Source organism: Peromyscus californicus, unplaced genomic scaffold (genome assembly GCF_007827085.1).
Source record: "Peromyscus californicus insignis strain IS unplaced genomic scaffold, ASM782708v3 Scaffold_3__1_contigs__length_106647218, whole genome shotgun sequence".
In the NCBI taxonomy this organism is placed as follows: Eukaryota; Metazoa; Chordata; class Mammalia; order Rodentia; family Cricetidae; genus Peromyscus; species Peromyscus californicus.
Window position 1 is genome coordinate 17,462,586 of NW_026294551.1, and position 26,360 is coordinate 17,488,945.

A 26,360-nucleotide genomic window follows, 5' to 3' on the forward strand; every position below is an offset into this window, starting at 1 on the left:
GGTAAAATAACACTAAGAATGTCTGAAAAAAAAAAAGAATGTCTGAAAAAGTCAGAAGGTATCGAATTATCGAAATACCTAAAATTACATAGAATACATATATAGTTTATATTAAAATTTCCCATCTGGAGCCAGGCATGGTAGCACACACTTTTAATCCCAGCACTTGGGAGGCAGGTGGATCTCTGCAAATTCAAGGCCAGGCTGGTCTATAAAGCAAGTTCCAGGACAGCCAAGGTTGTTATACAGAGAAGCCCTGTCCTGAAAAACAACAAAAATAAATAAGCTTTCCCATCTCTGCTGACAATGTTCCCTGTAAGAGTTATAGACAATCCAACAAAACCCTGCCACTAGGCCCTTTTGAGCTGTTGGTGAGGACTGTCCAAGAGACTCCCCAAACAGCTACTGCTGCTGCCCTTGGTTGCTTCCCAGAGGGAGAAGTGAAGTCTGACACAGGGCCTGGAGGACCTGAGCTGGACATGACCTGGTCCCAACCAACTATGATGCCTGTGAACCACCAAGACCAAGGGTGCAGTAGTGATGCACAGGCCCGACAGTCACCAACAGCTCTCTAACTGGAGCCAAGACCAGCTCAGCAAGAGGGAGAGCATGTCTGGGACTGGAGACTTAGTCAGCTACCCAGGACCAGGGAAGTCATGGCTCTTGGATGGAGATTCATGGATCTATAACCACCACTTTACTAAGCCGGCACAATGCCTAACTGTGTGTGTGTGGTGTGTGTGTGTGTGTGTGTGTGTGTGTGTGTGTGTGTGTGAATGAGAGAAAGCAAGAAGTGTACAACAAGAATTGGAGAAAGGAAAGGGAAGGCAGGAAATGACATATTATAAAACTATATTATAATTTCAAAAGATAAAAAATTATAAAACAAAACAAAGAACAAGAAGGAACTGCTGAATGGACTATCATTATAATAAATACAAGCCTAGGAGAGGTTCTCTAAGGTAAAAGGATACATAATCTAGAGGCAGGGTAAATCTTGAAAAACCTTCACATTTGAAGGCAATAAAAGACAGGAGATCATGAGGTCACGTTAGGTTAAGAATGCATGAAAAGACACTGATGTGCAGTCAGTAACAAGTGGTAGAACTGTCAGTCCAGTCACATCTATGTGATTACAAATAACTGCAATTTTCTGTGCCCATTTTTTCAAATATTTAACTTATATATCTTTAATTTCTGTGAACGAATGAGTGTGTGCACGGATGGATGGAGGCGCCTACCTCATGTATGTAGGTATCAATAGACGCAGGAAGGAGGCACTGGACCCCCTGAAGTGGAAGTTTCAGGTAATCATTAACAGTCTAATGTGGGTGCTGCTAACTGAACTTAGGTCTTCTGGAAGAGCAGCAGCATGTGCTCTTTGCTTCTGAGCCAGCTCTCTAGCTCTTTCTGTATCCTCTCTAAAATATAGCAAATCCCAACTTCCTGAGTCAGGGTCATGATGAACCTCCAGTTATACTGTACCATGATACAAGCATTGTCTCCTTCTGTCATCATTAGAGGCTCTTCTCAAGCCTCTCATTTCCACATTTATTTCTGAGCAAATATGATTATCCTGCATAGTAAGAGCCAAGAAGCAGCAAATGACCAACTAAAAAGCTCTCTGAAAAACTGCTACATTTTGGTGGGCAGGCTTTGGTAAAGTGGAGTTTACATGTGCCCCACTCTCTAACGAGCCAGTGGTTGCAGAATGCCCTCAGGGCAATGAGCACACACCCCATCTAGGTAAGTCTAACCAACCCCTATCATAGTACAGTTTCTTTAGCTATCTACAGTCTTTGTTCCTATTAGAAAAGTTTGGCTGGGGTGGCAGTGCATACCTTTAGTCCAAGCACTCAAGAGGCAGAGGCAGGAGTATCTCTGAATTTGAGGCCAGCCTGGTCTACAGAGTAAGTTCCAGGACAGCCAGACCTACAGAGAAACCCTGTCTTAAAAAAACCGAAATAAATAAAATAAAATGAAATAAAAGTTTGATTAGTTCTAATTCACAACAACACACTGAATATAACAAAATCTCATTTTAAACAGTTTTTAAAACTTTTGTGTGTGTACTGACAATTCAACCAAGGACCTCATTCATACCTGTTAAGTACAAATTCTACCTAGGAACAAGAGAAAGTCAAGGATCGTAATTGTTTGGCTTTTTTGTTTTTGAGACAAGGACTTACTATATAAATCAGGCTAACCTAGAATTCACAATTCTTCTGCCTTTGCTTACAGTGGTTGCAGAATGCCCAAGGGCAATGAGAACACAATCTACCTTGGTGAGTCCAACCAACCCCTACCATATTTTCTTTCTTATACTATACTATATTTTCTTTCCTAAACACACACACACACACACACACACACACACACACACACACACACCCTCTAATTAAGAAAAGCAAAACTTGCCGGGCGGTAGTGGCGCACGCCTTTAATCCCAGCACTCGGGAGGCAGAGGCAGGAGGATCTTTGTGAGTTCGAGGCCAGCCTGGTCTACAGAACGAGAGCCAGGAAAGGCGCAAAGCTACACAGAGAAACCCTGTCTTGAAAAATCAAAAAAAAAAAAAAAAAAAAGAAAAGCAAAACTTTGAATTCTAAGAAATAACTGAAAGGAGTTAGGATTAGAGTTATAGAGAGAAAGAAATTTAGAGTTCACAACATTAGTCAAAAACAATTTGGGTCTTTTCAAGAGAACTCTTCCTATAAAGCCTGAGTGACCCATGGGGTAATGATGAGTAGGAATCTACACAAGCAAAGAAGCTCTTTTGGTCCCTGCTTGCATACTGAGAGGCCTTTACTTCTGACCCCTCTAGAGCAGTAAAAGAGGTAAGTTAATGAATAACATTTGGCATGGTGGCAGGCTGGGTAACTCCAGGCCACATAGTAAGCTTGAGGCCAACCTGAATTATATAGTGAAAATACAACAACAAAAAAGAATAAAATTATAAGCAAACATTTAAATACTAAGAATGAAGGATGAGTGAATCCAGAGGACTCCTGACATAAAAACTAGAGGTGAGCTCTTCCCTAGCATACACAAGGGCCAAGGTTGTATTCCTAGCACTTTAGAAAAATAAAAGAGAAAAAATGTTTAGGTCTCTGGATCCCGTATGTTATTATGTTGTCTTTAAATGGGGGAGAGGTTATGCTTTTATTTCCACAGGGAAGGAGAGGCTGTGGATTCATTTCAGGTTGATATGGATCAGGTTTAATTGGGGAAGACCCCTCTCTAAAAATCCTGATTACAGACATAAAGAAATAAACCTAAAAAAACTACAAAACACATAACATATATTTTACCTGCTCAAACAAAGAACAAAAATAATCATCTTTGGCTAACTTGTGTACAACACGTAGTTTATACTTGTATTAATACAGATATGTAAGTTACCTTTAAAAGTTTATGTATTTTCAGAGGAAGGGGACCAAATACCAATAAAAAAGAGATGGCTCAGATGATCCAACATCTCAGAATACCTCTGCTACAGTTTCCTCTGGGTTTTGCTTCTAGAACAGCTTCAAGGATGCTGGCTGAGATGGTCCAACCTCAGAAATTACTCCAGCCAAGATTTAACCATTATCCTAAATTTTCTGAGGGTCCCCCAAAGATGCCAGCACCCATCGAGAACAACAGGAAGCAGTCTAGAATAAACAACGTCCACATTCCCAGAAGATGGGTTATGGATGTTTATTATCATTAAGGGGGGGTTGGTTACAAGTTGTTATTGGTCACAGTCAGAAAAAAAAGCTAGACAAAGGAGTTAAACTCAAAGATCTCTTTCTAAAGGAGAAAAGGGGGATACGATATAGAAATGATGAGATAAAAGGGTAGATTATTGAATCTACTTTAATCCAGAAAAACAACTATTAAACTAAAAATATTTTACTTTGGTAAGGATTTGGTTTATTGATACAAATTTAAAGTTATTTTTGCTATATGTATGTTTCTACTCTCGTTTGGGGTATTGTGCTTATGCAACTCCTTTAAAAATGTAATGTATAATTAAAAAACACAGGTTAATAGTCATCTATGATAATCAAACTTGTAGCCATATTAAGTATGTTTTCAAGATTAAACAGATATATTTAGATAGATAGAGAGAGAGAGAGAGAGAGAGAGAGAGAGAGAGAGAGAGAGAGAGAGAGAGATGGTCTTCAAACACTTCAAAGACTTACAGAATATGGCATTTAATATGTGTAAGGCTTTTCATGACCATGAGACATGTCTGCTCCTGACACACCAATTTCAGAGATGATAGGCATTGAAGAAACTCCATATGGAGTTTGCTTTCTTTATGGCAAAAGCTAGCCATTTAGGCAAAAACCTGCCCTTGCTTCAATAGTATACTGTGTAATTGGACCAACAGGATGCAAAAAAAAGCAACTGCCAAACTTTGCCAAGACAAAGTAGAACAGTTCTTCAAAATTTCCTGCTTCTCAGAAAAGTCTGTCAGATACTAGGCCTGGAGGACAAAGATGGATGCCTCAATGTTACAGAGGAACTTTGGGTGACTGTCCAGTAGGCCAGATGTCCCTGTCATTAGGTAACATTTCACCCTTCTGGAGTTTTTGATGGAGTTAAAGACTAAATAATTAGACTTAAAAGTTTTCCTTAGTTATGATAAAAGGTAAGTTAGGTATAAAACCTTAGACTCACAAAGATAAATAATAAATATTTTCTCTGAATTTGCCAAATACAAATGGGATGGATATTGAAACTGAAATTCTTGATAACTGTTTTTGTTGTATATAATTTTACTATGTTAAAGTTAAAACCTTCCCTTTTAATTAGACAAGGGGGGGGGACACTGTGAAACAATCTTTTTGTACAATATAAATATGTATTACTCTCATTGGTTAATAAAGAGTGGACTTGGTGGTAGCTACGCAGGATTTTGGAGACAGCAGAATGCTGGGAAGAAGACAGGCAGAGTCAGATGAGACACAATGAAGTGAGCAGGATGCGAAGTACATAAATGAGGAAAACAAGCCTTGGGGAAGCACATAGATGAACAGAAATGGGTTAATTTAAGTTGCAAAAGCTAGCTAAAAACAAGCTTAAACTATCAGTTGAGCATTTATAATTCTTATTAAGTCTCTGTGTGGTTATTTGGGGAGCAGCTGCCAGGACGCATAAAAACTCCGCCTACAATAACCAAAAGCATAAGTAACAGAAGGGAAAATGGGTATTTGGGGCTTTTTTTCTACCTAAATTAAGAATGTCTGTACTTCTTAATTTAGATGGTCTAGATATATAGCTGAGGGGCATGCCTGGCATGCAGGAGGCTCTGGCTTCAGTTAAGAGAAGCATCCAAAACAGAAAGAGGACACCACTGAAAAGGCAGAACAACAGCCCGAAGAGAAGAAGAAAGCTATCTGAAAGGAATATCTGAGAAGAGTCTTCAAGCAGACTATGTCCAGAACCCTTACATTTCAACAATAAAGATAACCTAATTTTAAAGGGAAAGTAGTAATGGAGGGCTGGTGAGGTGCCTCACTGGGTAAAGGTGCGTGCCACCAAGCCTGATGACGTAAGTTCCCTCCTCAGAACCCACAGGACAGAAGAAGAGATTAGAATCCCCTAAATTGTCCTCCATGTGTACATACTCCCACACCTGCCCCCCCACAAATAAATAAATATAACTTTTTAAAGAGCAAAGGAATCCAATACGTATTTCTCCAATGACACATAAATGACTAATAACCAAATAAAGCACAGTATTTGTTACTTATGAGATGTAAACAAAAGCCACAATGAAATACCATTTTACCCTTACTAGGATAGCTAAGATTTAAAAAAAGATAACATCGAGTTTGTGGAGAAACTCAAGTATCTTATTGATGGGAGTGTGAAATGTTTCACCTGCTATGGGAAAGTCTATCAGTTTCTCAAAAGCATCTACTGACTGACCCGATGATCTCACCCTTAGCAAATACCTAAGAAGACAAGCACCGACACAACAGCAACTTTGACATGGATGCTCACAGTCATGTCATCTCTGAGAGCCAAGCACTACAAACAATCCAAATCCACATCAACTAATGAAAGAATAAATAGAGCCAATACCAACAGGACATCTAAACCATGGTTACAAGTACTAATGCTCATCCATGAAAAGTCAAGAGGCCAGGGCTGAAGTAGAGTTCAGTTGTACAGCATATGCTTAGCATGTGCCAAGACCTGGGGCCAATCCCAGCACACACATACATGCACACATGATAACAGAATACAAAAATTCACTAGGCTATTACAATAATCAAAGAGAAAGCAGAGCCAAGCATTCCTCAGGATGCTAAGGCCAGAGGCCATGAATTCCAGACTAGCTTGAACTAGATTTATGGTTAAGACCCTGTCTCAAAAATCCAAAACATACAATTAAAAAAAAAAGAGAGAGAGAAAAAAAAGAAAGCTATCTGCCACCATCTGATGAAGTGAATACTAAGCCAATTTCCTACCTTAAAATTAAATATTTGTTTTAAAAATTAAAGCTGAAGAGATGGCTCAGCAATATGCTCTTCCAGAGTGGGAGCTGAGCTCTCAACATCTATGCTGGGTAACTTATTACCATCTGTAACTCCAGCTCCAGGACACTTGACACCTCCAGCCTCAAGGGAACCTATACTCATGTATACATACCTCTCATATACACACAATTATATATACACAATTTAAAGATAAATCTTTACACTAACTAAAACTGAACACTGGAAGGGTTGGCTCAATCGGTAAAGTGTTTGCTGAATTCAGATCCCAGAAATCACTCAACAGCCAGTCTAGCCAATTGCTGAACTCTATCTATGTTCAGTCAGAGACCCTGTCTCAAAAAAATAAAGCGCAAAGTTATATAGTAAAACACCGAATGTTTACTTCTGGCCTCCATATGAACAAATACATTTACACATGTGCACAAACATACACATATACTATACTACACATACACACACACAATGTAAAAAAATAAAATTGACAATTAATACTTGCTGAGCATGTACAAAACCCCAATTTGGATCCCTAGTATTTTTTAAAAAAAAAAAAAAAAAAAAAAAAGAACTTTTAAGGACACCTGTATAAGCCAGGAGTAGTGCTGCACACCTATAAATGCAGCACTCAGGAAGTGGAAGGAAGATTGGGGGTTCAAGGTCACCTGTGGCTACAAAGTGAGCTCCGAGGTCTGAACTCATAAGGCCTGGGCTACGTGACACCCTTTTCAAAAAAATCTAAAAAGGACATTTTGGTCTTTGTCCAGAGGTTGAGTATAGCTCTGGGCTCATGTAGCACCAAGGCAGGAAGGGGAGGGGAGCATCCTAAAGTAAATTATTCCAAGTAAAATTAAGTAGGGGAGCTGAAGATTGACCCAAGCCTCAAGTATGCTAGGCTAGCACACGGCCATATCCCCAATCACCTGCATTTTTATATTAGATTCAAGGTTATTAAGAGACCAAACTGCTCAAACTGCATTGAGGCAAGAAGACAAGACAGTAGTAAAACAAGTGGAAAGGAAGTCTGTCCAGAAGCCTGAGAAAATGACAAGTGCACAGAGTGACATCAAGACATGAGTGACCATCAGAACAAATCTTAACGCATAGACCAAGAGAAATACGGTAGGTGTGATGTTGATTCAAAACTGAATCGATTTAGAAAGAGACCTGTGTTTACTAAAATTTAGAGAATGGCAGCAATGTCATCAGGAGAGGAGGGGATACCAAGACTATGTCTGGGAGTAACTTGTTCTTGCAGGAAGAAAACTACACACCATGAACTATATAGAAAAACAAAAGTAAAATATATGAAGACTGGAAGTAGAATGTGAAAATGTGATACAACACTGGAATAGCTTTGACCTTGAGAGCAGGGAAACATCCCTTGAAACACTAAATTAGCTTGTGACTATAAGCATATAGATACCAGGAAATTCACACGGTGTTGATTTAGGATAGCCAAATACTGGAAAATACTGAACTGCCTGCGAAGAACATAATGGAAAGTTCCTGAGGTGGGATACTAAATATTTATCTGTAAAGTGCAACACATGAGATCCACCACAGTACAACAACTTTCTGAGTTTAAATGTTTCTTCATGAAATTCCGGGTTTTGTGTGGTGATGGACACACGCACACATGTATAAATGATGACAAGAAGCATCAGAATGAGCTGTAGTCTGGCGGCTTCCATCGGCTCTTGGCTCAGCGTCGATGGTGATGGCCTGTGCAGGACAGACAGCCTCACAGAGCTTGCAGGTGATGCAGCATTGCTCCACAGTGGCTTAATGCATGTTCCCCATAGAAGTGTGTACTTAGTGGGCCCTTCTTAAATGGGTAGCTGATGGTCGCAGGCTCCCGAAAGAGGTAGCTCAGGGTCACGCCCAGTCCTCATCAGAGTTCAAGCTGCATGGTCAGTCACAGACTTCATGTCCAGCTCAAGCTCCTGTACATTCACATACTTGTAGCTGCCACCGAGCTGCTATGGAGGCTTTGGCCATTGAGATGTCCTGTGCCCATGACCTGGGCCAAAGGCCATGACAGCATGGGTGAGGTCAGATGGTACATCTTGAGGTGTGGTAGCTCCTTCTCTGGACCAGGGGTGGGTTAGCCAAGAGCCCACATTAATTTCTCTTTAAGACTGAAAATAAATATTTGATGGTACTGGCTAATTCTAAGTTATGGCATATGGTTATCTTGTGTTATTGTTTTGTACTTTTTGGTATTTTTACAATTTCTCAGATTGATTTCCCAGAAATAGTGGTAAAGATGGGAATTTTGCATGTACAGAAATGTTACAGTAGTTTGATGCTAATTTTTATAGAAAGTATTTCTAAAAAAATATCAATAATAAGTGGATAGATTTGGTGCTCTATTTAATATGAAATTATCTATTTTATTAAAATTAAAATTTTTTAAATTTATTTATATTTTATGTATGAGTATTCTGTATGTACACCTGCATGGAAGAAGAGGGCATCAGATCCTACAGATGGTTGTAAGCCACCATGTGGTTGCTGGGAACTGAACCCAGGACCTCTGGAAGGGCAGCCAGTGCCCTTAACCTGAATCATCTCCCCAGTCCCTTATTTTATTAAAATTTAAAATGATACCAGGTGGTGGTGGTGCATACCTTTAGTCCCAGCACTGGAGATGGAGGCAGGTGGCTCTCTGAGGCCAGCCTGGTCTACAGAGTGAGTTCTAGGATAGTCAGGTCTGTTATGCAGAGAAACCCTGTCTAAAATAAAATGACAAATGAGAACGACCGAGAAGGGGAGTGTGGGATTGGATTCTTCAGTGAAGTGCCTGGCATACAGGAATGAGAACTGAATTCATGCCCCAAATATCCACATAAAAAACTGAGTGCAGCCTTTAATCCCAGCACTTGGGAGGCAGAGCCAAGTGGATTTCTGTGAGCTTGAGGCCAGAATGACCTACAGAGTGAGAGTTCCAGGATAACTGGGGCTATACAGAGAGACCTGTGGGGGGGTGGGGGGGTGGGAACACAACCTGGTGCAGCAGTTGTATCCATGCATACATGCGCACATGAACAATTTTTAACAGAGAGAAAACATGTACATAGTTTTAAAAGAGTTTTCAAATAAACAATAGTTTGGCGTTAAGAACTTTAAAAGGCTGAAAAGATGGTTCAGTGGGTAGAGTGCTTACATAGTATGCATGAAGATGAATCTAAGTGGAACATGTCTGTAACCCCACGGCTAGGGGAAGAAACAGGTAGATACTTGGAGGCTCACTAGGCAGTCAGTCTTGTGAGAGACCCTGTCTCAATGAATGAATGAATAAAAAAAATAGAAAGGCAAAATAGTCAAGGCAGACTTCCCCACATCAACCCTAGCCTTTCACATACTCATATAGACATGCACACCCATACAGACAAAGAATAAAGAAGAAGGGAGCTGGAGAGATGGCTCAGCAGTTAAGAGCACTGGCTGCTCTTCCAGAGGTCCTGAGTTCAATTCCCAGCAACCACATGGTGGCTCACAACCATCTATAATGAGATCTGGTGCCCTCTTCTGGCATTCAGGCATACATACAGGCAGAACACTGCATACATAATAAATAAATAAATCTTTAAAAAAATTAAAAATAAATAAATAAAATAAAGAAGAAACTTTCTCTTAGGAATTCAATGAAATCATTTGACTTTTGCAATGCCCAACAATGAAACAATCACAATATTGCATATTCCTTAGTTGTTTTCAAGTCTTAGAACAATTTACACAACAGAAAAGTCTCAGTTACAGCTAAAATGACAAACTTATACAAATAATATGAGCATCTGAAAGGCTGGGTGAATGATATGAGTATGTTAAATGTATCCTTCATAACAGGGGAAATGGACCTTTTAAAAGACTAACTACAGTACTGGAGAGCTGGCTCGGTGGTTAGAGGACCTGGGTTCAATTCCTAGCACCCATATGGCAGCTCACAACCACCTTTAACTCCATCCAGCTCCTGGGGAACTAATGCCCTCTTCTGTCTGCTGCAGGCATTGCATGTATGTGGTGCACAGCTATACATGCAGACAGAATATTCACATACATGAAATATAAATATAAGTATCAGTTTACCAGTGATAGTGACACATGCCTTTAATCTCAGCACTTGGGAGGCAAAGGCAGGCATAGTACATTATACTGCAGCTAAGCTAGTGATATGACTAAGGAGTAAACCAAAGTGAGGCCTAAGAGTTAGTTAGGGGAGAGGCAGGCAGGGAGAAATTCTTTTATAATGCAGTCAGGCTGGGCCTCTCTCGTAGAGTTCATTTCAACAGAGACCAGAGAACTGAGGGAACAGGAGGCATACTGACGTCTTAGGGGAGAATGCTAAGGAAAGAGGAAGTATAAGCCAGGTGGTGCAGACCTGTAATTCTACCACTCCAGAGGTGGAGGCAGGAGGATCAGGAACTCAAGGATAGCCCTGGCTACACAATAAGTTTAAAGCTAACCTGGGGATACCCAAGACTGTTTCACAACCACACCACATCCCCAAAGTACAAGGCTTTGAAGAAAAAAGCTTGTAGGACTTGAAAAATAAAGTAATGAAAAAGTATTAATCAAGTATTATAAAAATAAATAAATAAATAAACATGTGGCCCGGTTGAAAAGCAGAGAATAGCAAGAGATGAGAGAGGGAACAAGTCATCTAGGGCCATTTTAAGACTTTAAAAAGAGAAGCTGGGGCTGGAGAGATGGCTCAGAGGTTAAGAGCACTGGCTGTTCTTCCAGAAGTTCTGAGTTCAATTCCAGCAACCACATGGTGGCTCACAACCATCTATGATGAGATCTGGTGCCCTCTTCTGGCCATGCAGACACAGCACTGTATACATAATAAATAAGTCGAGAGAGAGAGAGAGAGAGAGAGAGAGAGAGAGAGAGAGAGAGAGAGCGAGGGGGAGGGAGGGAGGGAGGGAGGGAGGAGGGAGGGAGGGAGGGGAGGGAGGAGGGAGAGAGAGAGAAGAGAGAGAGAGAGAGAGAGAGAGAGAGAGGAGAGAGAGAGAGAGAGAGAGAGAGAGAGAGAGAGAGAGAGAGAGAGAGAGAGAGAGAGGAGAGGAGAGAGAGGAGAGGAGAGAGAGAGAGAGAGGAGAGAGAGAGAGAGAGAGAGAGAGAGAGGAGAGAGAGAGAAGAGAGAGAGAGAGAAGAGAGAGGAGAGGAGAGAGAGGAGAGGAGAGGAGAGGCGAGAGGAGAGAGAGGAGAGAGAGAGAGAGAGAGAGAGAGAGCGAGAGAACAAATGGACTTGGGTTTCAAACTACCAGTGGGTACTACTGAGAAAAATGAAAAGGAATAAATACAGAAGCAGGGAGTCAGATCAAAATTTCCCTGGGAGACACAAACTTCAGCTACAGTGATAGCGTGACCAGAATTAAGAAATAAGAGGGATTTGGAGCATATTCTGAAGGTGAAATCAGTAAGATTTAGTACTCTAGATGTGGGATAAAATATAAAGAGATAAGAATGAACATTTTTAGCCAGTAACAGCAGGCAGTGCTGAGATGTGTAAAATTGTAGAAGTGAGTACTGAGTGGAGAGTCAGAATGATGAGTTTAGTTGTGGACACTGAAATCAGATACTCTTGTTGGACAGAAAAAGGAGAAGAGAGGCAACTGATCAGACAGGTCTGGAATTCAGGGCAGAGATCTGACTACAGACAGAACCTTGAAAGTCTTCTGTAGACAGGTGATAGGTTTTAATGACAAACTAGATGAGATTAAGTAGAAATAAAGGTAGGGAAAAAAGAAAAGAGAAAGAAAGCTTAGCCTGCCTTCTCCAACTACTACTACATTCCAGTGTGTAGAAACAGAAGTGGGAAACCCAAGACTGGAAGCTGAGCCAGTGAGTGCAGGCTAACAAATTGTGCTGGATGAGCTCTGACCACTGATCACTAGGTTTAGCAACGTGGAAATCATAAACTTAGGAACACTGGTGAAGGAGAATTGTTACCAGACTTTTGTAATTACATATAGAGTTGGCTCAGCAGTTAAGAGTACTTGGTACATTTGCGAAGGACCTAGGTGTAGTTCCCATCACCCATAACTGGAGTTACTCCAGTTCCAGGACCTCTGAGGGCACCAGGGACACATGTGGTACACATACATGCACGCAGGCACAACACTCATGCACATAAACTAAATAAATCTTAAAAAAAAATCCAATATATATCTTTGTAGTCTTGTGGGAATGGAACTTCTGAACCCAAAGATATGCAAACTTAACACAGATATACTACCAATTTCTATAAATAATTGCACCAATTAATTTCAAGTCAGTACAAAGCTGTGGATGCCTTTAAACTAAAACCTACACAAATATCAATTTTCTATTTTTTAAAGATTTATGATTTTTTATTGTATGTATATGAGTGTACTGTGTGCATGTATATCTGTGCACCATACATGTGCCTGGTGTCCTCTGAGGCCAGAAGAGGGCACTGGATCCCTTGGAATTGGAGTTACAGATGGCTATAAGCTGCCATGTGGGTGCTGGGATCAAACCCAGGTTCTCTGAAGAATATCTCTTAACCTAACTCAGCTAGCTTTCTAGCCCCAAATCTAAAATTTCTTAATCCTTGTTAATTAAATAGGTCTTAAAAGTTATCCTCTTAGCCAGGAATGGTGGTGCACGCATTTAATCCCAGCACTCGGGAGACAGAGGCAGGTGGATCTCTGTAAGTTTGAGGCCAGCCTGGTCCATAGAGTGAGTTCCAGGACAGCCAGGGCTACACAGAGAGAGACCCTGTCTCAAAAGACAAAACCAAAAACAAACAACAACAACAACAACAACGAAGTTATCTTTTAATTCTGTAGTTCTTTATGGCCTAAATTGATAGTTATTAGGCATTTGCCTTTTTCTTTCCCCATAAAGCCACCTCTGCCCTTCTCTTCTTGCCTATCTTTACTGATTTACAATACTTGCTGTATATTAAAGTTAACTCTTTCACTTTTCTTTATATAACTAAGAAGCAAAGACAAAGAGAACTATATCAAAGCACCAGGCTTTTGGGTTTTATATGTTTTATACATTTCTTCTTCTTACACAATTTCTTGGTTACTCTCTGCAACATGAGAATAATCTAGTTAAGAGTATCTGCAGGGCCTGACAGCATAAAAGTACTAATGATAGGATCAAGTAGGTAGCCATTCTAATGTACCTACCCCACACCCATGGAACCATATCCTTTAGTTTACATTAGGGGACAGAAGGAATGTTAATCAAAATTCTGTGTATTTAACTATGTGCCCATCACACAGAGGACACAGTAAATATGCATAGAATAAACAAAGCATCCCTCTGAAAGGGAGGCAACTCTTATGGCAATCAAAGAACAGAAGCGGGCTGGAGAGATGGATTAGCAAGAAAAACGCCTGCCACAGAACCACAAGAACTTGAGTTCCAAGTTCAGATCCCTAGCACTCATGTAAAAAGCTGGGTGTGACAACACATATTGGCATTTATAATCCAAGCAGCGAGGGATAGATGGAGACAGGCAGCTCACTGGCCAACAAATCTACCCAACTGATAAATTCAGGGAAAGTCCTTTTCTTAAAAAATGTGGAGATACTTGGGGGCTGGAGAGATGGCTCAGTGGTTAAGAACACTGACTGTTCTTCCAGAGGTCCTAAGTTCAATTCCCAGCAACCACATGATGGTGGTTCACAACCATCTATAATGAGATCTGGTGCCCTCTTCTGGCCTGCAGACATACATGAAGACAGAACACTGTATATATAATAAATAAACCTTTAAAAAAAAAAAATGTGGAGATACTTTAATGTTGACCTCTGGCCTCCATACATGCATCCATACATGAACTCATGCCCCACACATACAAAAGAAAAAAGGACAAATGGTTTTGCTCAGGAAAGTCAGATCTAATAAAGATCTATGAATGATAGACAATGGAATTTAAAAAAAACAACAACAACAATACCACAGAGTGACTGCATTCTCACAGCAAGGGTTTTATGTTACCCTCAAGTCCTCTACAATATCTTATTAGTCAATACTCCACTCTTTAGGTCACATGTATGATGATTAAACAACTCTGAAAAACATTTTTTAAAAATATTTTTCTAGGGGCTGGAGAGATGGCTCAGTGGTTAAGAGCTCTGACTGCTCTTCCAGAGGACCCGGCACGCACATGGCAGCTCACAACTGTCTATGACTCCAGTTCCAGGGAACCTGACACCCTCACACAGACATGCAGGCAAAACACCGACACACCTAAAATAAAAATAAATAAATTATATAAAAAAAAAGAACCCGTTTTTAAAAAAGAAATAGTTTTCTATTCTTGAGACAAAGCTACAGTAATAGTACTAAAAAAGTATTCCATAACACCAGGGCAATCTGATTGAGATACCTGTCACTCTGCTGATGGCCAGGGTCGATGTGACTGTTCTAGCCAGCTAGACTAGTGTCCCTTTCTTCCATGCCCACACCATACACATTACTCCCAAAGCAACAGTTAGTTGAAGAGGACAACTTTCCTCAATCTGGGAGGATCATTAAGTATGGTTGCTCCCTTCCTAGAACTCCCAACAAGCTTTCAAGAAGTATTTCAAATAATTCATGATTCTCTGACTCAGCTCATTTTTTTTTTTATTATTTTTATTTCCTTTCCTTAAGACATGCAACATAGGACTACAGAGATGGTTTAATGGCTGAGAGCACTGACTGTGTCTTACAGGACACAGGTTGGTCTCAGCACCCACATCAAGTAACTCAGAACCATCTATAACACTTACTTCTGGCCCATGAGCACCAGGCATGTACATGGTGCACACACATAACATGCAGGCAAAACTACTCATATACACAAAACTTAAAACAAAAGATACCCAACACTCCCACTACCTTTCCAAATAGAGTTGAATGTGGGTTAATAACTCAAATATACTTCACAAAATAGAGAACCAGGGATTTTAACTACAGAAAACGAACAAGAGGCAAAAAATGGAATTAATGGTGACTTCCTTTTGAGAGACAGGGTGGTCTTGCTAGACACTCCACAGGTGACACATGCCTGTAACGCCAGCACTCAAAAGGCTAAAGCAGGATTCCCTCAAGTTTGAGGCCAGCCAGGGCTACATAGTGAGTTCCAGACCAGCCTAGGCTACTATGTGGAGAGCCTGTCTCTCCAAAAAAAAAAAAAGAAAAGAAAAGAAAAGAAAAAAGAAAAGAAAGAAAGAAAGAAAGAAAGAAAGAAAGAAAGAAAGAAAGAAAGAAAAGAAAGAAAGAAAGAAAGAAAGAAAGAAAGAAAGAAAGAAAGAAGAAAAGAGAAAGAGAAAGAGGGAGGGAAAAGAGAATGAAAGGTAAACAAACACACCAAAACCTTAAAAGAGGAACAACAGGGTCATCTTGTACATTTACACCTCCCTTGACAAAAATAGGCAGTTGACAAGACACAGAAACTAAGAAAAAGGCAAATTTTGCCAGGCGGTGGTGGCACACGCCTTTAATCCCAGCACTCGGGAGGCAGAGCCAGGCAGATCTCTGTGAGTTCGAGGCCAGCCTGGTCTCCAAAGTGAGTTCCAGGACAGGCTCCAAAAGCTACAGAGAAACCCTGTCTCGAAAAACCAAAAAAGAAAAAAGCAAATTTTGATTCAAATTACTTATGGTAAATTACACGATGTCAAGATTTTATACCATTTGAATTCCTCTTTTTTTTCTTTCTCTCTTCTAGAGACAAAGTTCTCATGTAGCCCAGGCTGGTCTCAAACTTACTATACAGTCAAAGGTAACTTTCCACTTCTGTTTTGTTTGTTTCTACCTCTCTGGCACTGTGACTGCAAGCATGCACCACTAAGCCCAGTTTGAGGTGGTACACTGAACGCAGGCATCACGGATGCTAGGCAAGCACTCTACCAACTAAGCTGCATCCTCAGTCTAAACAGTCTTTAAAAAGAGAGAAAGAGGGGCTGGCTAGATGATCAAGCAGTTAAGAGCACTTGATGCTCTTCAGAAGACCTGAGTTCAATTCCCAGCACACACACCAGGGAAGCTCACAATTACCTATAACTCCAGCTCCAAGAGCTCTGATGCACACCCCCAATGGGCTGTGGGCACCAGCACACTAGTACACATACACATAGGCACTCTGATGCACATACCCCCACTGGGCTGTGGGCACCAACACACTAGTACACATATACATAGGCATACACACACACTTACTCACAATAAGAACAAATCCTTAATTTAAAAAAAGGTGCAGTTGAAATGAACAAATTCCTTTGGCAAGTGGCCAGCTCCCACACAGGGGCATGCCCTCTGCAGAATGCCTGTCTACAGAATCAACTACACTGCTCAAATACTAGTTTGAGAAAGTGTTGGGGGGAGTTTGGTGCTTTTTAATTGGATGAACTTTTGTCTAAAATGGAATCTGTACTCTCTTTACTTTTTTGTCAACCTAAGATGACATTTTCCTTCCCACTGTCCACTCAAGACTGACAGAGCAGCCTCTCCTGAGAGTTCAGTCACAGGAACTAAGTGAAGAACTAAGAGCTGGAAAGATGGCTCAGCAGTGCTGAAAAGTTGCACTGCTCTTACAGAGGACTCGAGTTTAGTTCTCAGTACCCATGATGGATGGCTCACAACCTAGCACTCAAGCTCCAGGAGATCTGACACTCTCTGGACTCTGTGGGTACTCACTCACACATGTAAGCATACCCATACACAGGCACACACATATACACATAATTTAAAAAGCAAATCTACAAAATGTTAAACTGAAAGTATTGTAAACAAATATCGGGCAGTGGCGCACGCCTTTAATCCCAGTGCTCCGGAGGCAGAGCCAGGCGGATCTCTGTGAGTTCGAGGCCAGCCTGGTCTACAGAGTGAGTTCCAGGAAAAGTGCAAAGCTACACAGAGAAACCCTGTCTCGAAAAACAAAAAAAAACAAACAAACAAAAACCAAAAAAAAAGGGAAAGTATTTTAAACGATAAAAGAATAGAAAACATCATTCTCTCTATTAAAATAATCCAACTTCATCAAGAAATTCAAGAGTAAACATGTTTAAACATGCAGCCTTCTACTCACAGAGACAAAGGTGAAGCAGAGGCCCGCTCCCCGTGGTGCTAACTGCTCTGTATCAAGGCGAGGTTTTGCTAGCATCACTGACATGAGGGTTGGCAGAGCGGACTGCTCCTCTGAGGCCTCCTTTGCAGCACTGCCATCTAAACCATACAGGGGCTGTTCTACTCGACGCTGGAAAACATTAAAGAAAACACACAAACGATGTGAGAAAGATACTCACCAGAATACTGACTACACATGCAACAGGTTAGACGGGGTATCATAAGATGTATGATTCAAACCACAAAACATCTCTGAAAACACAGACTATTATTACAACATGGTCACTGAATTGTTACCTATTTTCAAACCTGAGTAAACACCTACTCAGATCATGTAAAAGGTATTCCAGTGACTCTAATTTTACATAACTCTGGATGTGCGAATTACTCTGCATTGTTCAGTAAATCACCTTCATAATACTCTCAATCTTACACAGGAAATATTCTTTCCATTCTATAAGTAAACAAAGAACGTATCTGCTGCCTGGCTTTATAGACAAGAGTTTATTACACTCTGAATTCTACTCTCAGTATAATTACATGCAAAAAAATCTAAACCAAATGCAAGCAGAGCAAGCATAGGACAGAAAAGGAGAAACATGCCTCAAGTATGTGTAGTTTACTCCAGAAATGTATGGTTAAACATTAGCAAATCTGCAGGGGGGGGGGGGGGGGGGGGGGAGTGGTGGTGCACACCTTTGATCCCAGCACTGAGGCAGAGGCAGCTTTATGAGTTCGAGGCCAGCCTGTTCTAAAGAGTGAGTTCCAGGACAGCCAGGGCTACAGAGAGAAACCCTGTCTTGAGGGGGGGGGAAAAAAATTTTAGCAAATCTAAAATAATTGATTACAAATTAAGGGTAGAAAAAAATTATGATTCTTCTCTTTGGATCGTAAAATAATTGTCAGGCAATGTTTAAAAAAAAAAAAAAAAGCTAGAAGTAGCCAGGCGGTGGTAGCACATGCCTTTAATCCCAGTACTAAGAACTCAACTGAGTCCTCTGTAAGAGCAGTGCAACTTTCAGCAGCTGCTGAGGCAGAGGCAGGAGAATCTCTGTGAGTTCAGGCTAGTCTGGTCTACAGAGCGAGTTCCAGGACAGGCTCCAAAGCCACACAGAGAAACCCTGTCTTGAAAAACAAACAAACAAAAAACAACAACAACAACAACAACAACAAAAAACCTAAATAAAAACAAAAACCCGGGTGGCGGTGGCGCACGCCTTTAATCCCAGCACTCGGGAGGCAGAGCCAGGTGGGTCTCTGTTGAGTTCGAGGCCAGCCTGGGCTACCAAGCGAGTTCCAGGAAAGGCACAAAGCTACACAGGGAAACCCTGTCTCGACAAAAACCAAAACAAAACAAAAAAAAACAAAACAAACAAACAAAAAAAACCAAAACAAAACTAGAAGTATCCCACTTTAAAACCTAAATGAGTGTTTTCTTAAAAAATCACTAAAAATATTACTGAAAGTACTACAGTATAGACCCCTCATTAAAGGTGGGAACAGGTCAGGCAGTGGTGGCGCACACCTTTAATCCAAACACTTGGGTGGCAGAGCCAGGGGAATCTCTGTGAGTTCGAGGCCAGCCTGGTCTACAGAGTGAGCTCCAGGACAGGCACCAAAACTGCACAGAGAAACCCTGTCTTGAAAAAACCAAAAAAAAAAAACAAAAAAACAAAACAAAAAAAAGAGTTTAAAGGTGGGAACAGGCAGGGGTAACACAAGTAATACAGAAAATGCAGTCAATGTGATATAACAGTGGAAGGTATTTAAAAGTGTCATTTTGGATGACATAAATATTCACAAAGGAAACCAAACAAATTAGCCAAAAAACTTCAGTAAGAGAGACAAATACAAGATAAGTTAAAAAAAGAAAAAAGTCAACAGCATCACTACCATAATTACCACCAGCAAGTAAGAGAAGAAAACCACGATCAAAATAATGAAACAACATCAAAAAACATGAAGAATACTATGAAAAAACTAAACAGCTTCAGAGAGAAATATAAAACAATCTAAACTGGGCTGGTGGCCCGTGCCTTCAATCTCAGCACTGGGAGGCAGAGGCAGGCAGATCTCTGTGAGTTCGAGGTCAGCCTGGTCTACATAGTAAATTCCTGGTTAGCCAAGATATATTGATCCTGTCTCAAAAAACAAACAAACAAACAAAAGACAATCTAAATGGTGATGTCCTGGTTCCTGAATTCAAAATACATCAATTCCAAATTTCTCTAAAACCAGCAGAGTTTTTATTTATTTTGCTCTAAGCCTTGGATGGGACCAAAATATTCTCACTGGCTTTTAGCAGGTTATATTAAGGGTTTATATGAAAATCAGTCATGTAATTTTTAATAAGGAGTATTAGGGAAACCTCACTCGACATCAAAACACACTACAAAACCACTTTCCTGATGACATTCCTGTAATCCCAACATTTGCAAGGATGTGGCGGCATGAGGCGGCTGAATTCAGTTAGCTTCAGTTACTTGGGTGAAGACTTGTCTCAACATATTTCTTTATTTACTCATTTATGTATTTTTTATTTTTTATTTTATTTTTTTTTTTTTTGGTTTTTCGAGACAGGGTTTCTCTGTGTAGCTTTGAGCCTTTCCTGGAACTCGCTTTGGAGACCAGGCTGGCCTCGAACTCACAGAGATCCGCCTGGCTCTGCCTCCCGAGTGCTGGGATTAAAGGCGTGCGCCACCACCGCCCGGCTCATTTATGTATTTTTAAAAATTCTAGCCGCAAAAAAAAAAGAATTCAGAAACAAATCCACATGATATGGATACATAATTTGTGATTAAAGCCTATTTCACAGTAAAGGGAATGCATTTATAAGACTGGCATACTATTTCTGGAGCTATCTGGAAAAAAGAGACACTTAATATCTTCCTATCTTCTATCACATATAAAAACTTAACAAGAAAAATAAGCAAATGATGCTGTAACTTAGTAGTGAAAAAGAGTTACACTTGGGGATGCAGCATGCATGTTGTTTTTGAATCATAAGAATATCAATGAATAATTTAAAAATGCATAAAATAATAAGAAAAGACACATCAAGTTGAATGGAAAAAGTCAACATAAACTTACTTTACCAATTTGCAAACATTTACAACATACATGACACTGAGTTAGGAATCTTAAAGTGTCCTTCTACCTAAGAGTAAGAAAAAGTAAATATTCCAATAGATCAGCAAAAGACACAACTCCTGAGAGAAACTGAAAAGGCCATTCAATATATGAAAAGATATTTAATATCCCTAGTGAAGAAATCAGATAAATCAAGGTATTTTTTTCTTACTGGAAAGATTGCAATGACAAAATTCAATATTAGTTGGATATGCCAAAATTAAGAACTTCAAACTGCTAATAATCTCCTAGAACTTTACATATATATACAGACAGGTGTCTTTATGTAGCCCTGGCTGTCCTGGGACTTGCTATGAAGACCAAGGTGACCTCAAACTCTCTGAGATCTACCTATATCTCTGCCTCCACCTCATCTTTTTATATATACTCTGACTTAGAAATTACACAGAAGTATATACAAAGAAATTAGTTGCCAGTCATGGTGGCACATGTCTTTAATCCCAACCCTTGGAAAGCAGAGGCAGGTGGATGGATCTCTGTGAGTTCAAGGCCAGTCTGGTCTATAGAACAAGTTCCAGGATAGCCAGGGTTGTTACACAGAGAAACCTGTCTTGAATCACGCCCCCCCCCAAAGAAATTAATTACAAAACTACTTATAAAATATAAATATGTATAGGACATTGAATAAATACAATTGAAATAAGGAAAACTAGTATACAAACATACACGTATATATCCTAGAGAGTCTAGAAACACTTGCCAACTGCCTTGGGGGGTGGGGTGCGGGGATTGCCCTGCAAATGCTTAAGTGTATCTCCAGTCCTTTTTGGGGGGAAGTGGGTCTCAGACAAGGTCTCATTATGTAGCCTTGGCTGTCCTGGAATTTACTATGTAGACCAGGCTGGCCTCAATTCACAGATCTATTGCCTCTGTCTCCCAAGTACTGGGATTAAAGGCATGCCCATTATACCCAGCTTTCCCCACATCTTTTTAGTTTTTTTTTTTTTTTTTTTTCAAGACAGGGTTTCTCTGTGTCGCCCTGGCAATCCTGGAACTCCCCTGTAGACTAGGCTGGCCTCGAACTAACAGAGATTTGCCTGCCTCTGCCTCCCGAGTGCTGGGATTAAAGGCATGCACCACCACCACCCAGCACCACAGATCATTTTTATGTTTTCTCTGAGACAGAGTCTCACTAAATGGTGTACGCTGGTCATCAACTTGCTCTGTAGCCAAGGTGGGCCTTGAATTTACAATCTTCTTGTCTCACCTCCCAGAGAAGATGAACTACAAGGCCCCAGTTCTAGAATGGGCTTGTTTAGTTAAGAGACTTTACAATCCAATCTGTACATATGCTTTATCAGGAACAACTTCTAAGTTATAATATTTTTTATATATAATATTATATATTTTAATCCATATCTAATTTTATCTTACTTTGGCTTTAAAAATTTTTTAGATTTATTTTATGTGTATGAATGTTGTCTGCACGCATATATGTGCAGTATCTGCACGCCTGTTGGATCTGCTGGAGTTACAGGGCTGCAGATGGTTGTGAGCCACTGTATGGGTGCTGGAAATCAAACCTGGGTTTTCTGCAAGAGCAGAAACTAGTGCTCTAAACTGCTGTGCCATCTCTCTAGCCCTTGAATTTTCAGGACAGGGTCTGGCTATTTAGCACAGGCTAACCTCAAACACTGACCTTGCTTCAACTTCATGAGTACTAGGATTACAGCTTGCACCACAATGCCTGGCCACTTAACTATAAGTAAACGTATTTATCAAATGCTAATGGCAAATGAATTTAGTCTTCCAATCTATAAGTAACTAGCCCTCCTCAAGATCAACCACACTCCTACCCTACCAACTTTAACAGCCTGAGTTTAAGCTCTCTAATACCGTGATACCATTCACTACAACACACTCACTACGTCAATCATTCTGCCCTATATTCAATAAACATCTACTATGGTCTGAAGCCTTTAAAAGCTTTTCTGGACATAGGCAGGTTAGGATGCTTGAGTAAATCTTCCCTTAGATAGCAAATTTAAAGATATGCCACAGGCCAGGGATACAGCTAAGTACTTCAACTCAATCCCTGGCGCTACAGAAAAGCACACATACAAGGCTGGGTGTGTGCCTTTATCTATAACAAGTATACCAAGTTCCAGGCCAGTCAGGGTTGCATAGTGATACCTTGTATCAAAACAGCAATTTTAGGCCGGGCGGTGGTGGCGCACGCCTTTAATCCCAGCACTCGGGAGGCAGAGACAGGCGGATCTCTGTGAGTTCGAGGCCAGCCTGGGCTACCAAGTGAGTCCCAGGAAAGGCGCAAAGCTGCACAGAGAAACCCTGTCTCGAAAACCAAAAAAAAAAAAAAAAAGAAAAAAAACCAGCAATTTTTTTAAAAGGGATCTTCTAAGACAAAATCTAAGAGCATATGACAAGTAAAAGAAACATCCCAGTTATATATGGCCACAGGGGTACTTGCAGACACTTAGTTCCCATTTCCAGGGCACCATGATGTCAAGTGGTCACTGAAGCAAAGTCCACCCAAGCAGAAAACTCAACAGGAAGCACACTCCATTTACACATCATTGTGGCCTTCAATGCACTCAACTACACTCTTAGGGAAAGGGTGAACCAAGAGAAACTTTTTTCTACCCTCAAGTGGCTGCAAGAAAGTTGTCTCGGTAATATAGGGGATCAGGGTTTAGGAAATGTTAGGACAATCCAAATCACTTTTTTGACAGCTTAAACAACCAAACAAACAAATATAGGCCATAAATTGGATAAAGTTGCAGCTGGGCATGGTGGCGCATGCCTTTGATCCCAGCACTCGGGAAGCAGAGGCAGGTAGATCTCTGTGAGTTCGAGGCCAGCCTGGTCTACAAAGCAAGTTCCAGGACAGCCAGGGCTGTTACACAGAGAAACCCTGTCTTGAAAAGCAAAAAAAAAAAAAAAAAAAAAAAATTGATAAAGTTGCATCAGAAACATAAACTCTCTAAGAACTAAGAAATAAGTAATTCCCCCTCAAAGAACAAACATATCTTCACAGTCAAAAATAATTTCTCAAGAACACTGAGTTATATACATCACTAGAAAACAAAGTAAAATGAAATAAAAACCACACACACACACATACACACCCAAGAAAATCAAAGGCAGAAACAAACTGATTAAAAACCTCAGATGCCAGTATTAGTAGATAGAGACTATAATTACGTGTACAAGGTTTAGAGAAAATACGAGCACAGCGGCAAAATATTTGCTGAGTAAGACCTGTGGTTCAATCCCCAGGATTACAATAAAGATTTTCAAAAATAAAGGGGGCTACAGATATGACTCAGTAGTTAAGTGCTGTGGGATGGTCTTTCTATACACTGTGAATATGTGTTGCTACCATTGGTTAATAAAGAAGATGCCTTGGCCTATGGCAAGACAGGTTATAGCCAGGCAGGAAATCCAAACAAGATACAGGGAGAAGAAAGGCAGAGTCAGGGGAGACACTGTGAGCTGCTGGAGGAGCAAGATGTAATAGAACACAGGTAAAGCCACGAGACATGTGGCGATACACAGATTAATAGAAATGGTTTAATTAAAGATGTAATAGCTAGCTAGCAATAAGCCTGAGCCATAGACCAAACAGTTTGTAATTAATATTAAGCCTCCGAGTGATTATTTTTTACAAAGTATTTTTTTAAAAGGACTGAGAAACTTCAGTCTACAGTTAAGAGCATTTGTTGCTCTTGCAGAGGACCTGGATTCAGTTCCCAGGACCTACATTATGGCTCACCACTATTCATAACCCTAGTACCAAGGGGTTGGACATCCTCTTCTGACATGGGCACAGGTATACACAGGGCTCGCATACATATACTTGGGTATATGACTGTTTTGCCCAAGTATATGTCAGTCATATACATAAAATAAAAATTTTAAATCCCTAAAAAATAAAAAAAAATGAATAAATAAAGCTTGAAAGAATTAAACAGCAGAGAGCTTTTTTTTTTTTTTTTTTTTTTAAAGCAGTAGCAGGACTCAAAATAGAAATAATTCACAGTAGAGCACTTGCTTAGCATGTGGCAAGGTCCTGGAGATTGAGCCCAAGCCCTCAAAACAAAGAGACCAACAGAAGCAAAAACAAAAATTAAGAATTCAATGCAGCTAATAGCAAATGAGAGACAATGATACATAACCTGGAACTGAGGGGCAAAATAAAGAAGCATACACAGACACAAGAATATACAGAAATGAAGTCAAGAGGCAAGGGGAGATAATGCAGAGCAGGCACAGTGCAGAGATGATATATAATGATGATGATATATACTATTAATTATTCAGGACTGAAAAAGCATACTAATGCACAGATTCCAAAATCCCAGAGTCAAAACCAAGAAGAAAAGAATGTAAGAAGACACGTTGAAATTTCAGAATACCAAAAGAGCAGCCACAGAGGGCTGAGGATATAGCTCGATGGTAGAGCACATGCCTAGCATGCATTAGACCTGGGTTCAATCCCCAGTACAATAAAAAGTAAAAATGAATAAAAAGCAAGCATGGAGCCAAGCATGGTGGCAAACAGCTGTAATCCTAGAAGTTGGGAGGTGAAGACAGGAGGATCAAAAATTTAAGTTCATCCTAAGACTACATTAGGATACGGGTGTTGCAGCAATATGTAGTTGTGCTACTTGGCTAATGATAGTGCCTGGGTGGTCTTTGTTCCTGAGTGTCTTTATTATCATCAAGCTCATAAGGGGACTAAGTGATTAAGAGGATGAGAATTTATAGGAGTGCGATTAGGAAAGATAGGAAGTATAGTTTGATAAGGCCCTTTTGGTTGGTTAATGTTTTGGAGATAGAAGTATGGGTGGTTGATAGGGCTTTAGGGATAGCTTTTTCAAGTCAAATTAGGTCTAAGAGGTCTAGAGTTGTGTTGAAGCTTATTGTTAATGTTTTGATAGGTAAGACTCAGTACACAGTTAGGGGGAGTAGCCTAGGAATGTTGAGAAAAGTGATGGTGAGGTTGATTTATTTGAGGTGATGTGGAAAGTCAGGTTATTGAATTCTAGTGCGATGGCAAAACCTATAATGGTAATGAGGAGAGCTGTATTTTTAGGTGCCAGGGTGTTGTTATAATTTGAATATTGGTGGGGGGGATGTTGTAAGAAATGAAAAATCCTGCAAAAATAATTCTGATTGCTGGATGTTTAATAGGATTTATGAGCTTAGGGTCATTTTCATTAATAATGATAAGGGGAGAGAATCATGGCTTGGTTATATAGTAGCAAAGTAGATAATTTGTATGCTCTAGGATTAAAGGCGTGGGCCACCAACTGGTTCCCCCCATCACCCCGTGACAGGGTTTCTCTGTTTAACAGTCCTGGCTGTCCTGGAACTCGCTTTGTAGACCAGGCTGGCCTTGAACTCACAGAGATCCACCTGCCTCTGTCTGTGGAGGGTCGTGCACCACCACGCCCGGCTCTATACCAGGCGATAGTCTAAAAAGAGTTACTACCCCTCCCCCAAACACTGTGACAAAGTTAACTCAAGGGCACAGCTAAGCTGTAGTTAGTGTGAATGACTGAAGTAACAGTTAAACCCTTAGGAAACGCAAACGGCTACCACAGAAAAAAGGATTACCTCTGGGATAGAAGTACACTCACTACATTCAGGGACTTAAG

At 40.4% G+C, this 26,360-nt stretch overlaps 1 protein-coding gene across 1 annotated transcript in view; it reads right to left on the bottom strand.

The window, feature by feature from the left end:
• Tlk2 (tousled like kinase 2) overlaps nt 1-26,360 on the bottom strand; it is a 107,766-nt gene that overhangs the window by 49,467 nt on the left and 31,939 nt on the right. Inside the window, 1 exon segment of the mRNA XM_052756390.1 lies at nt 17,552-17,719. Within this exon segment, the coding sequence (XP_052612350.1) occupies nt 17,552-17,719 (168 nt within the window).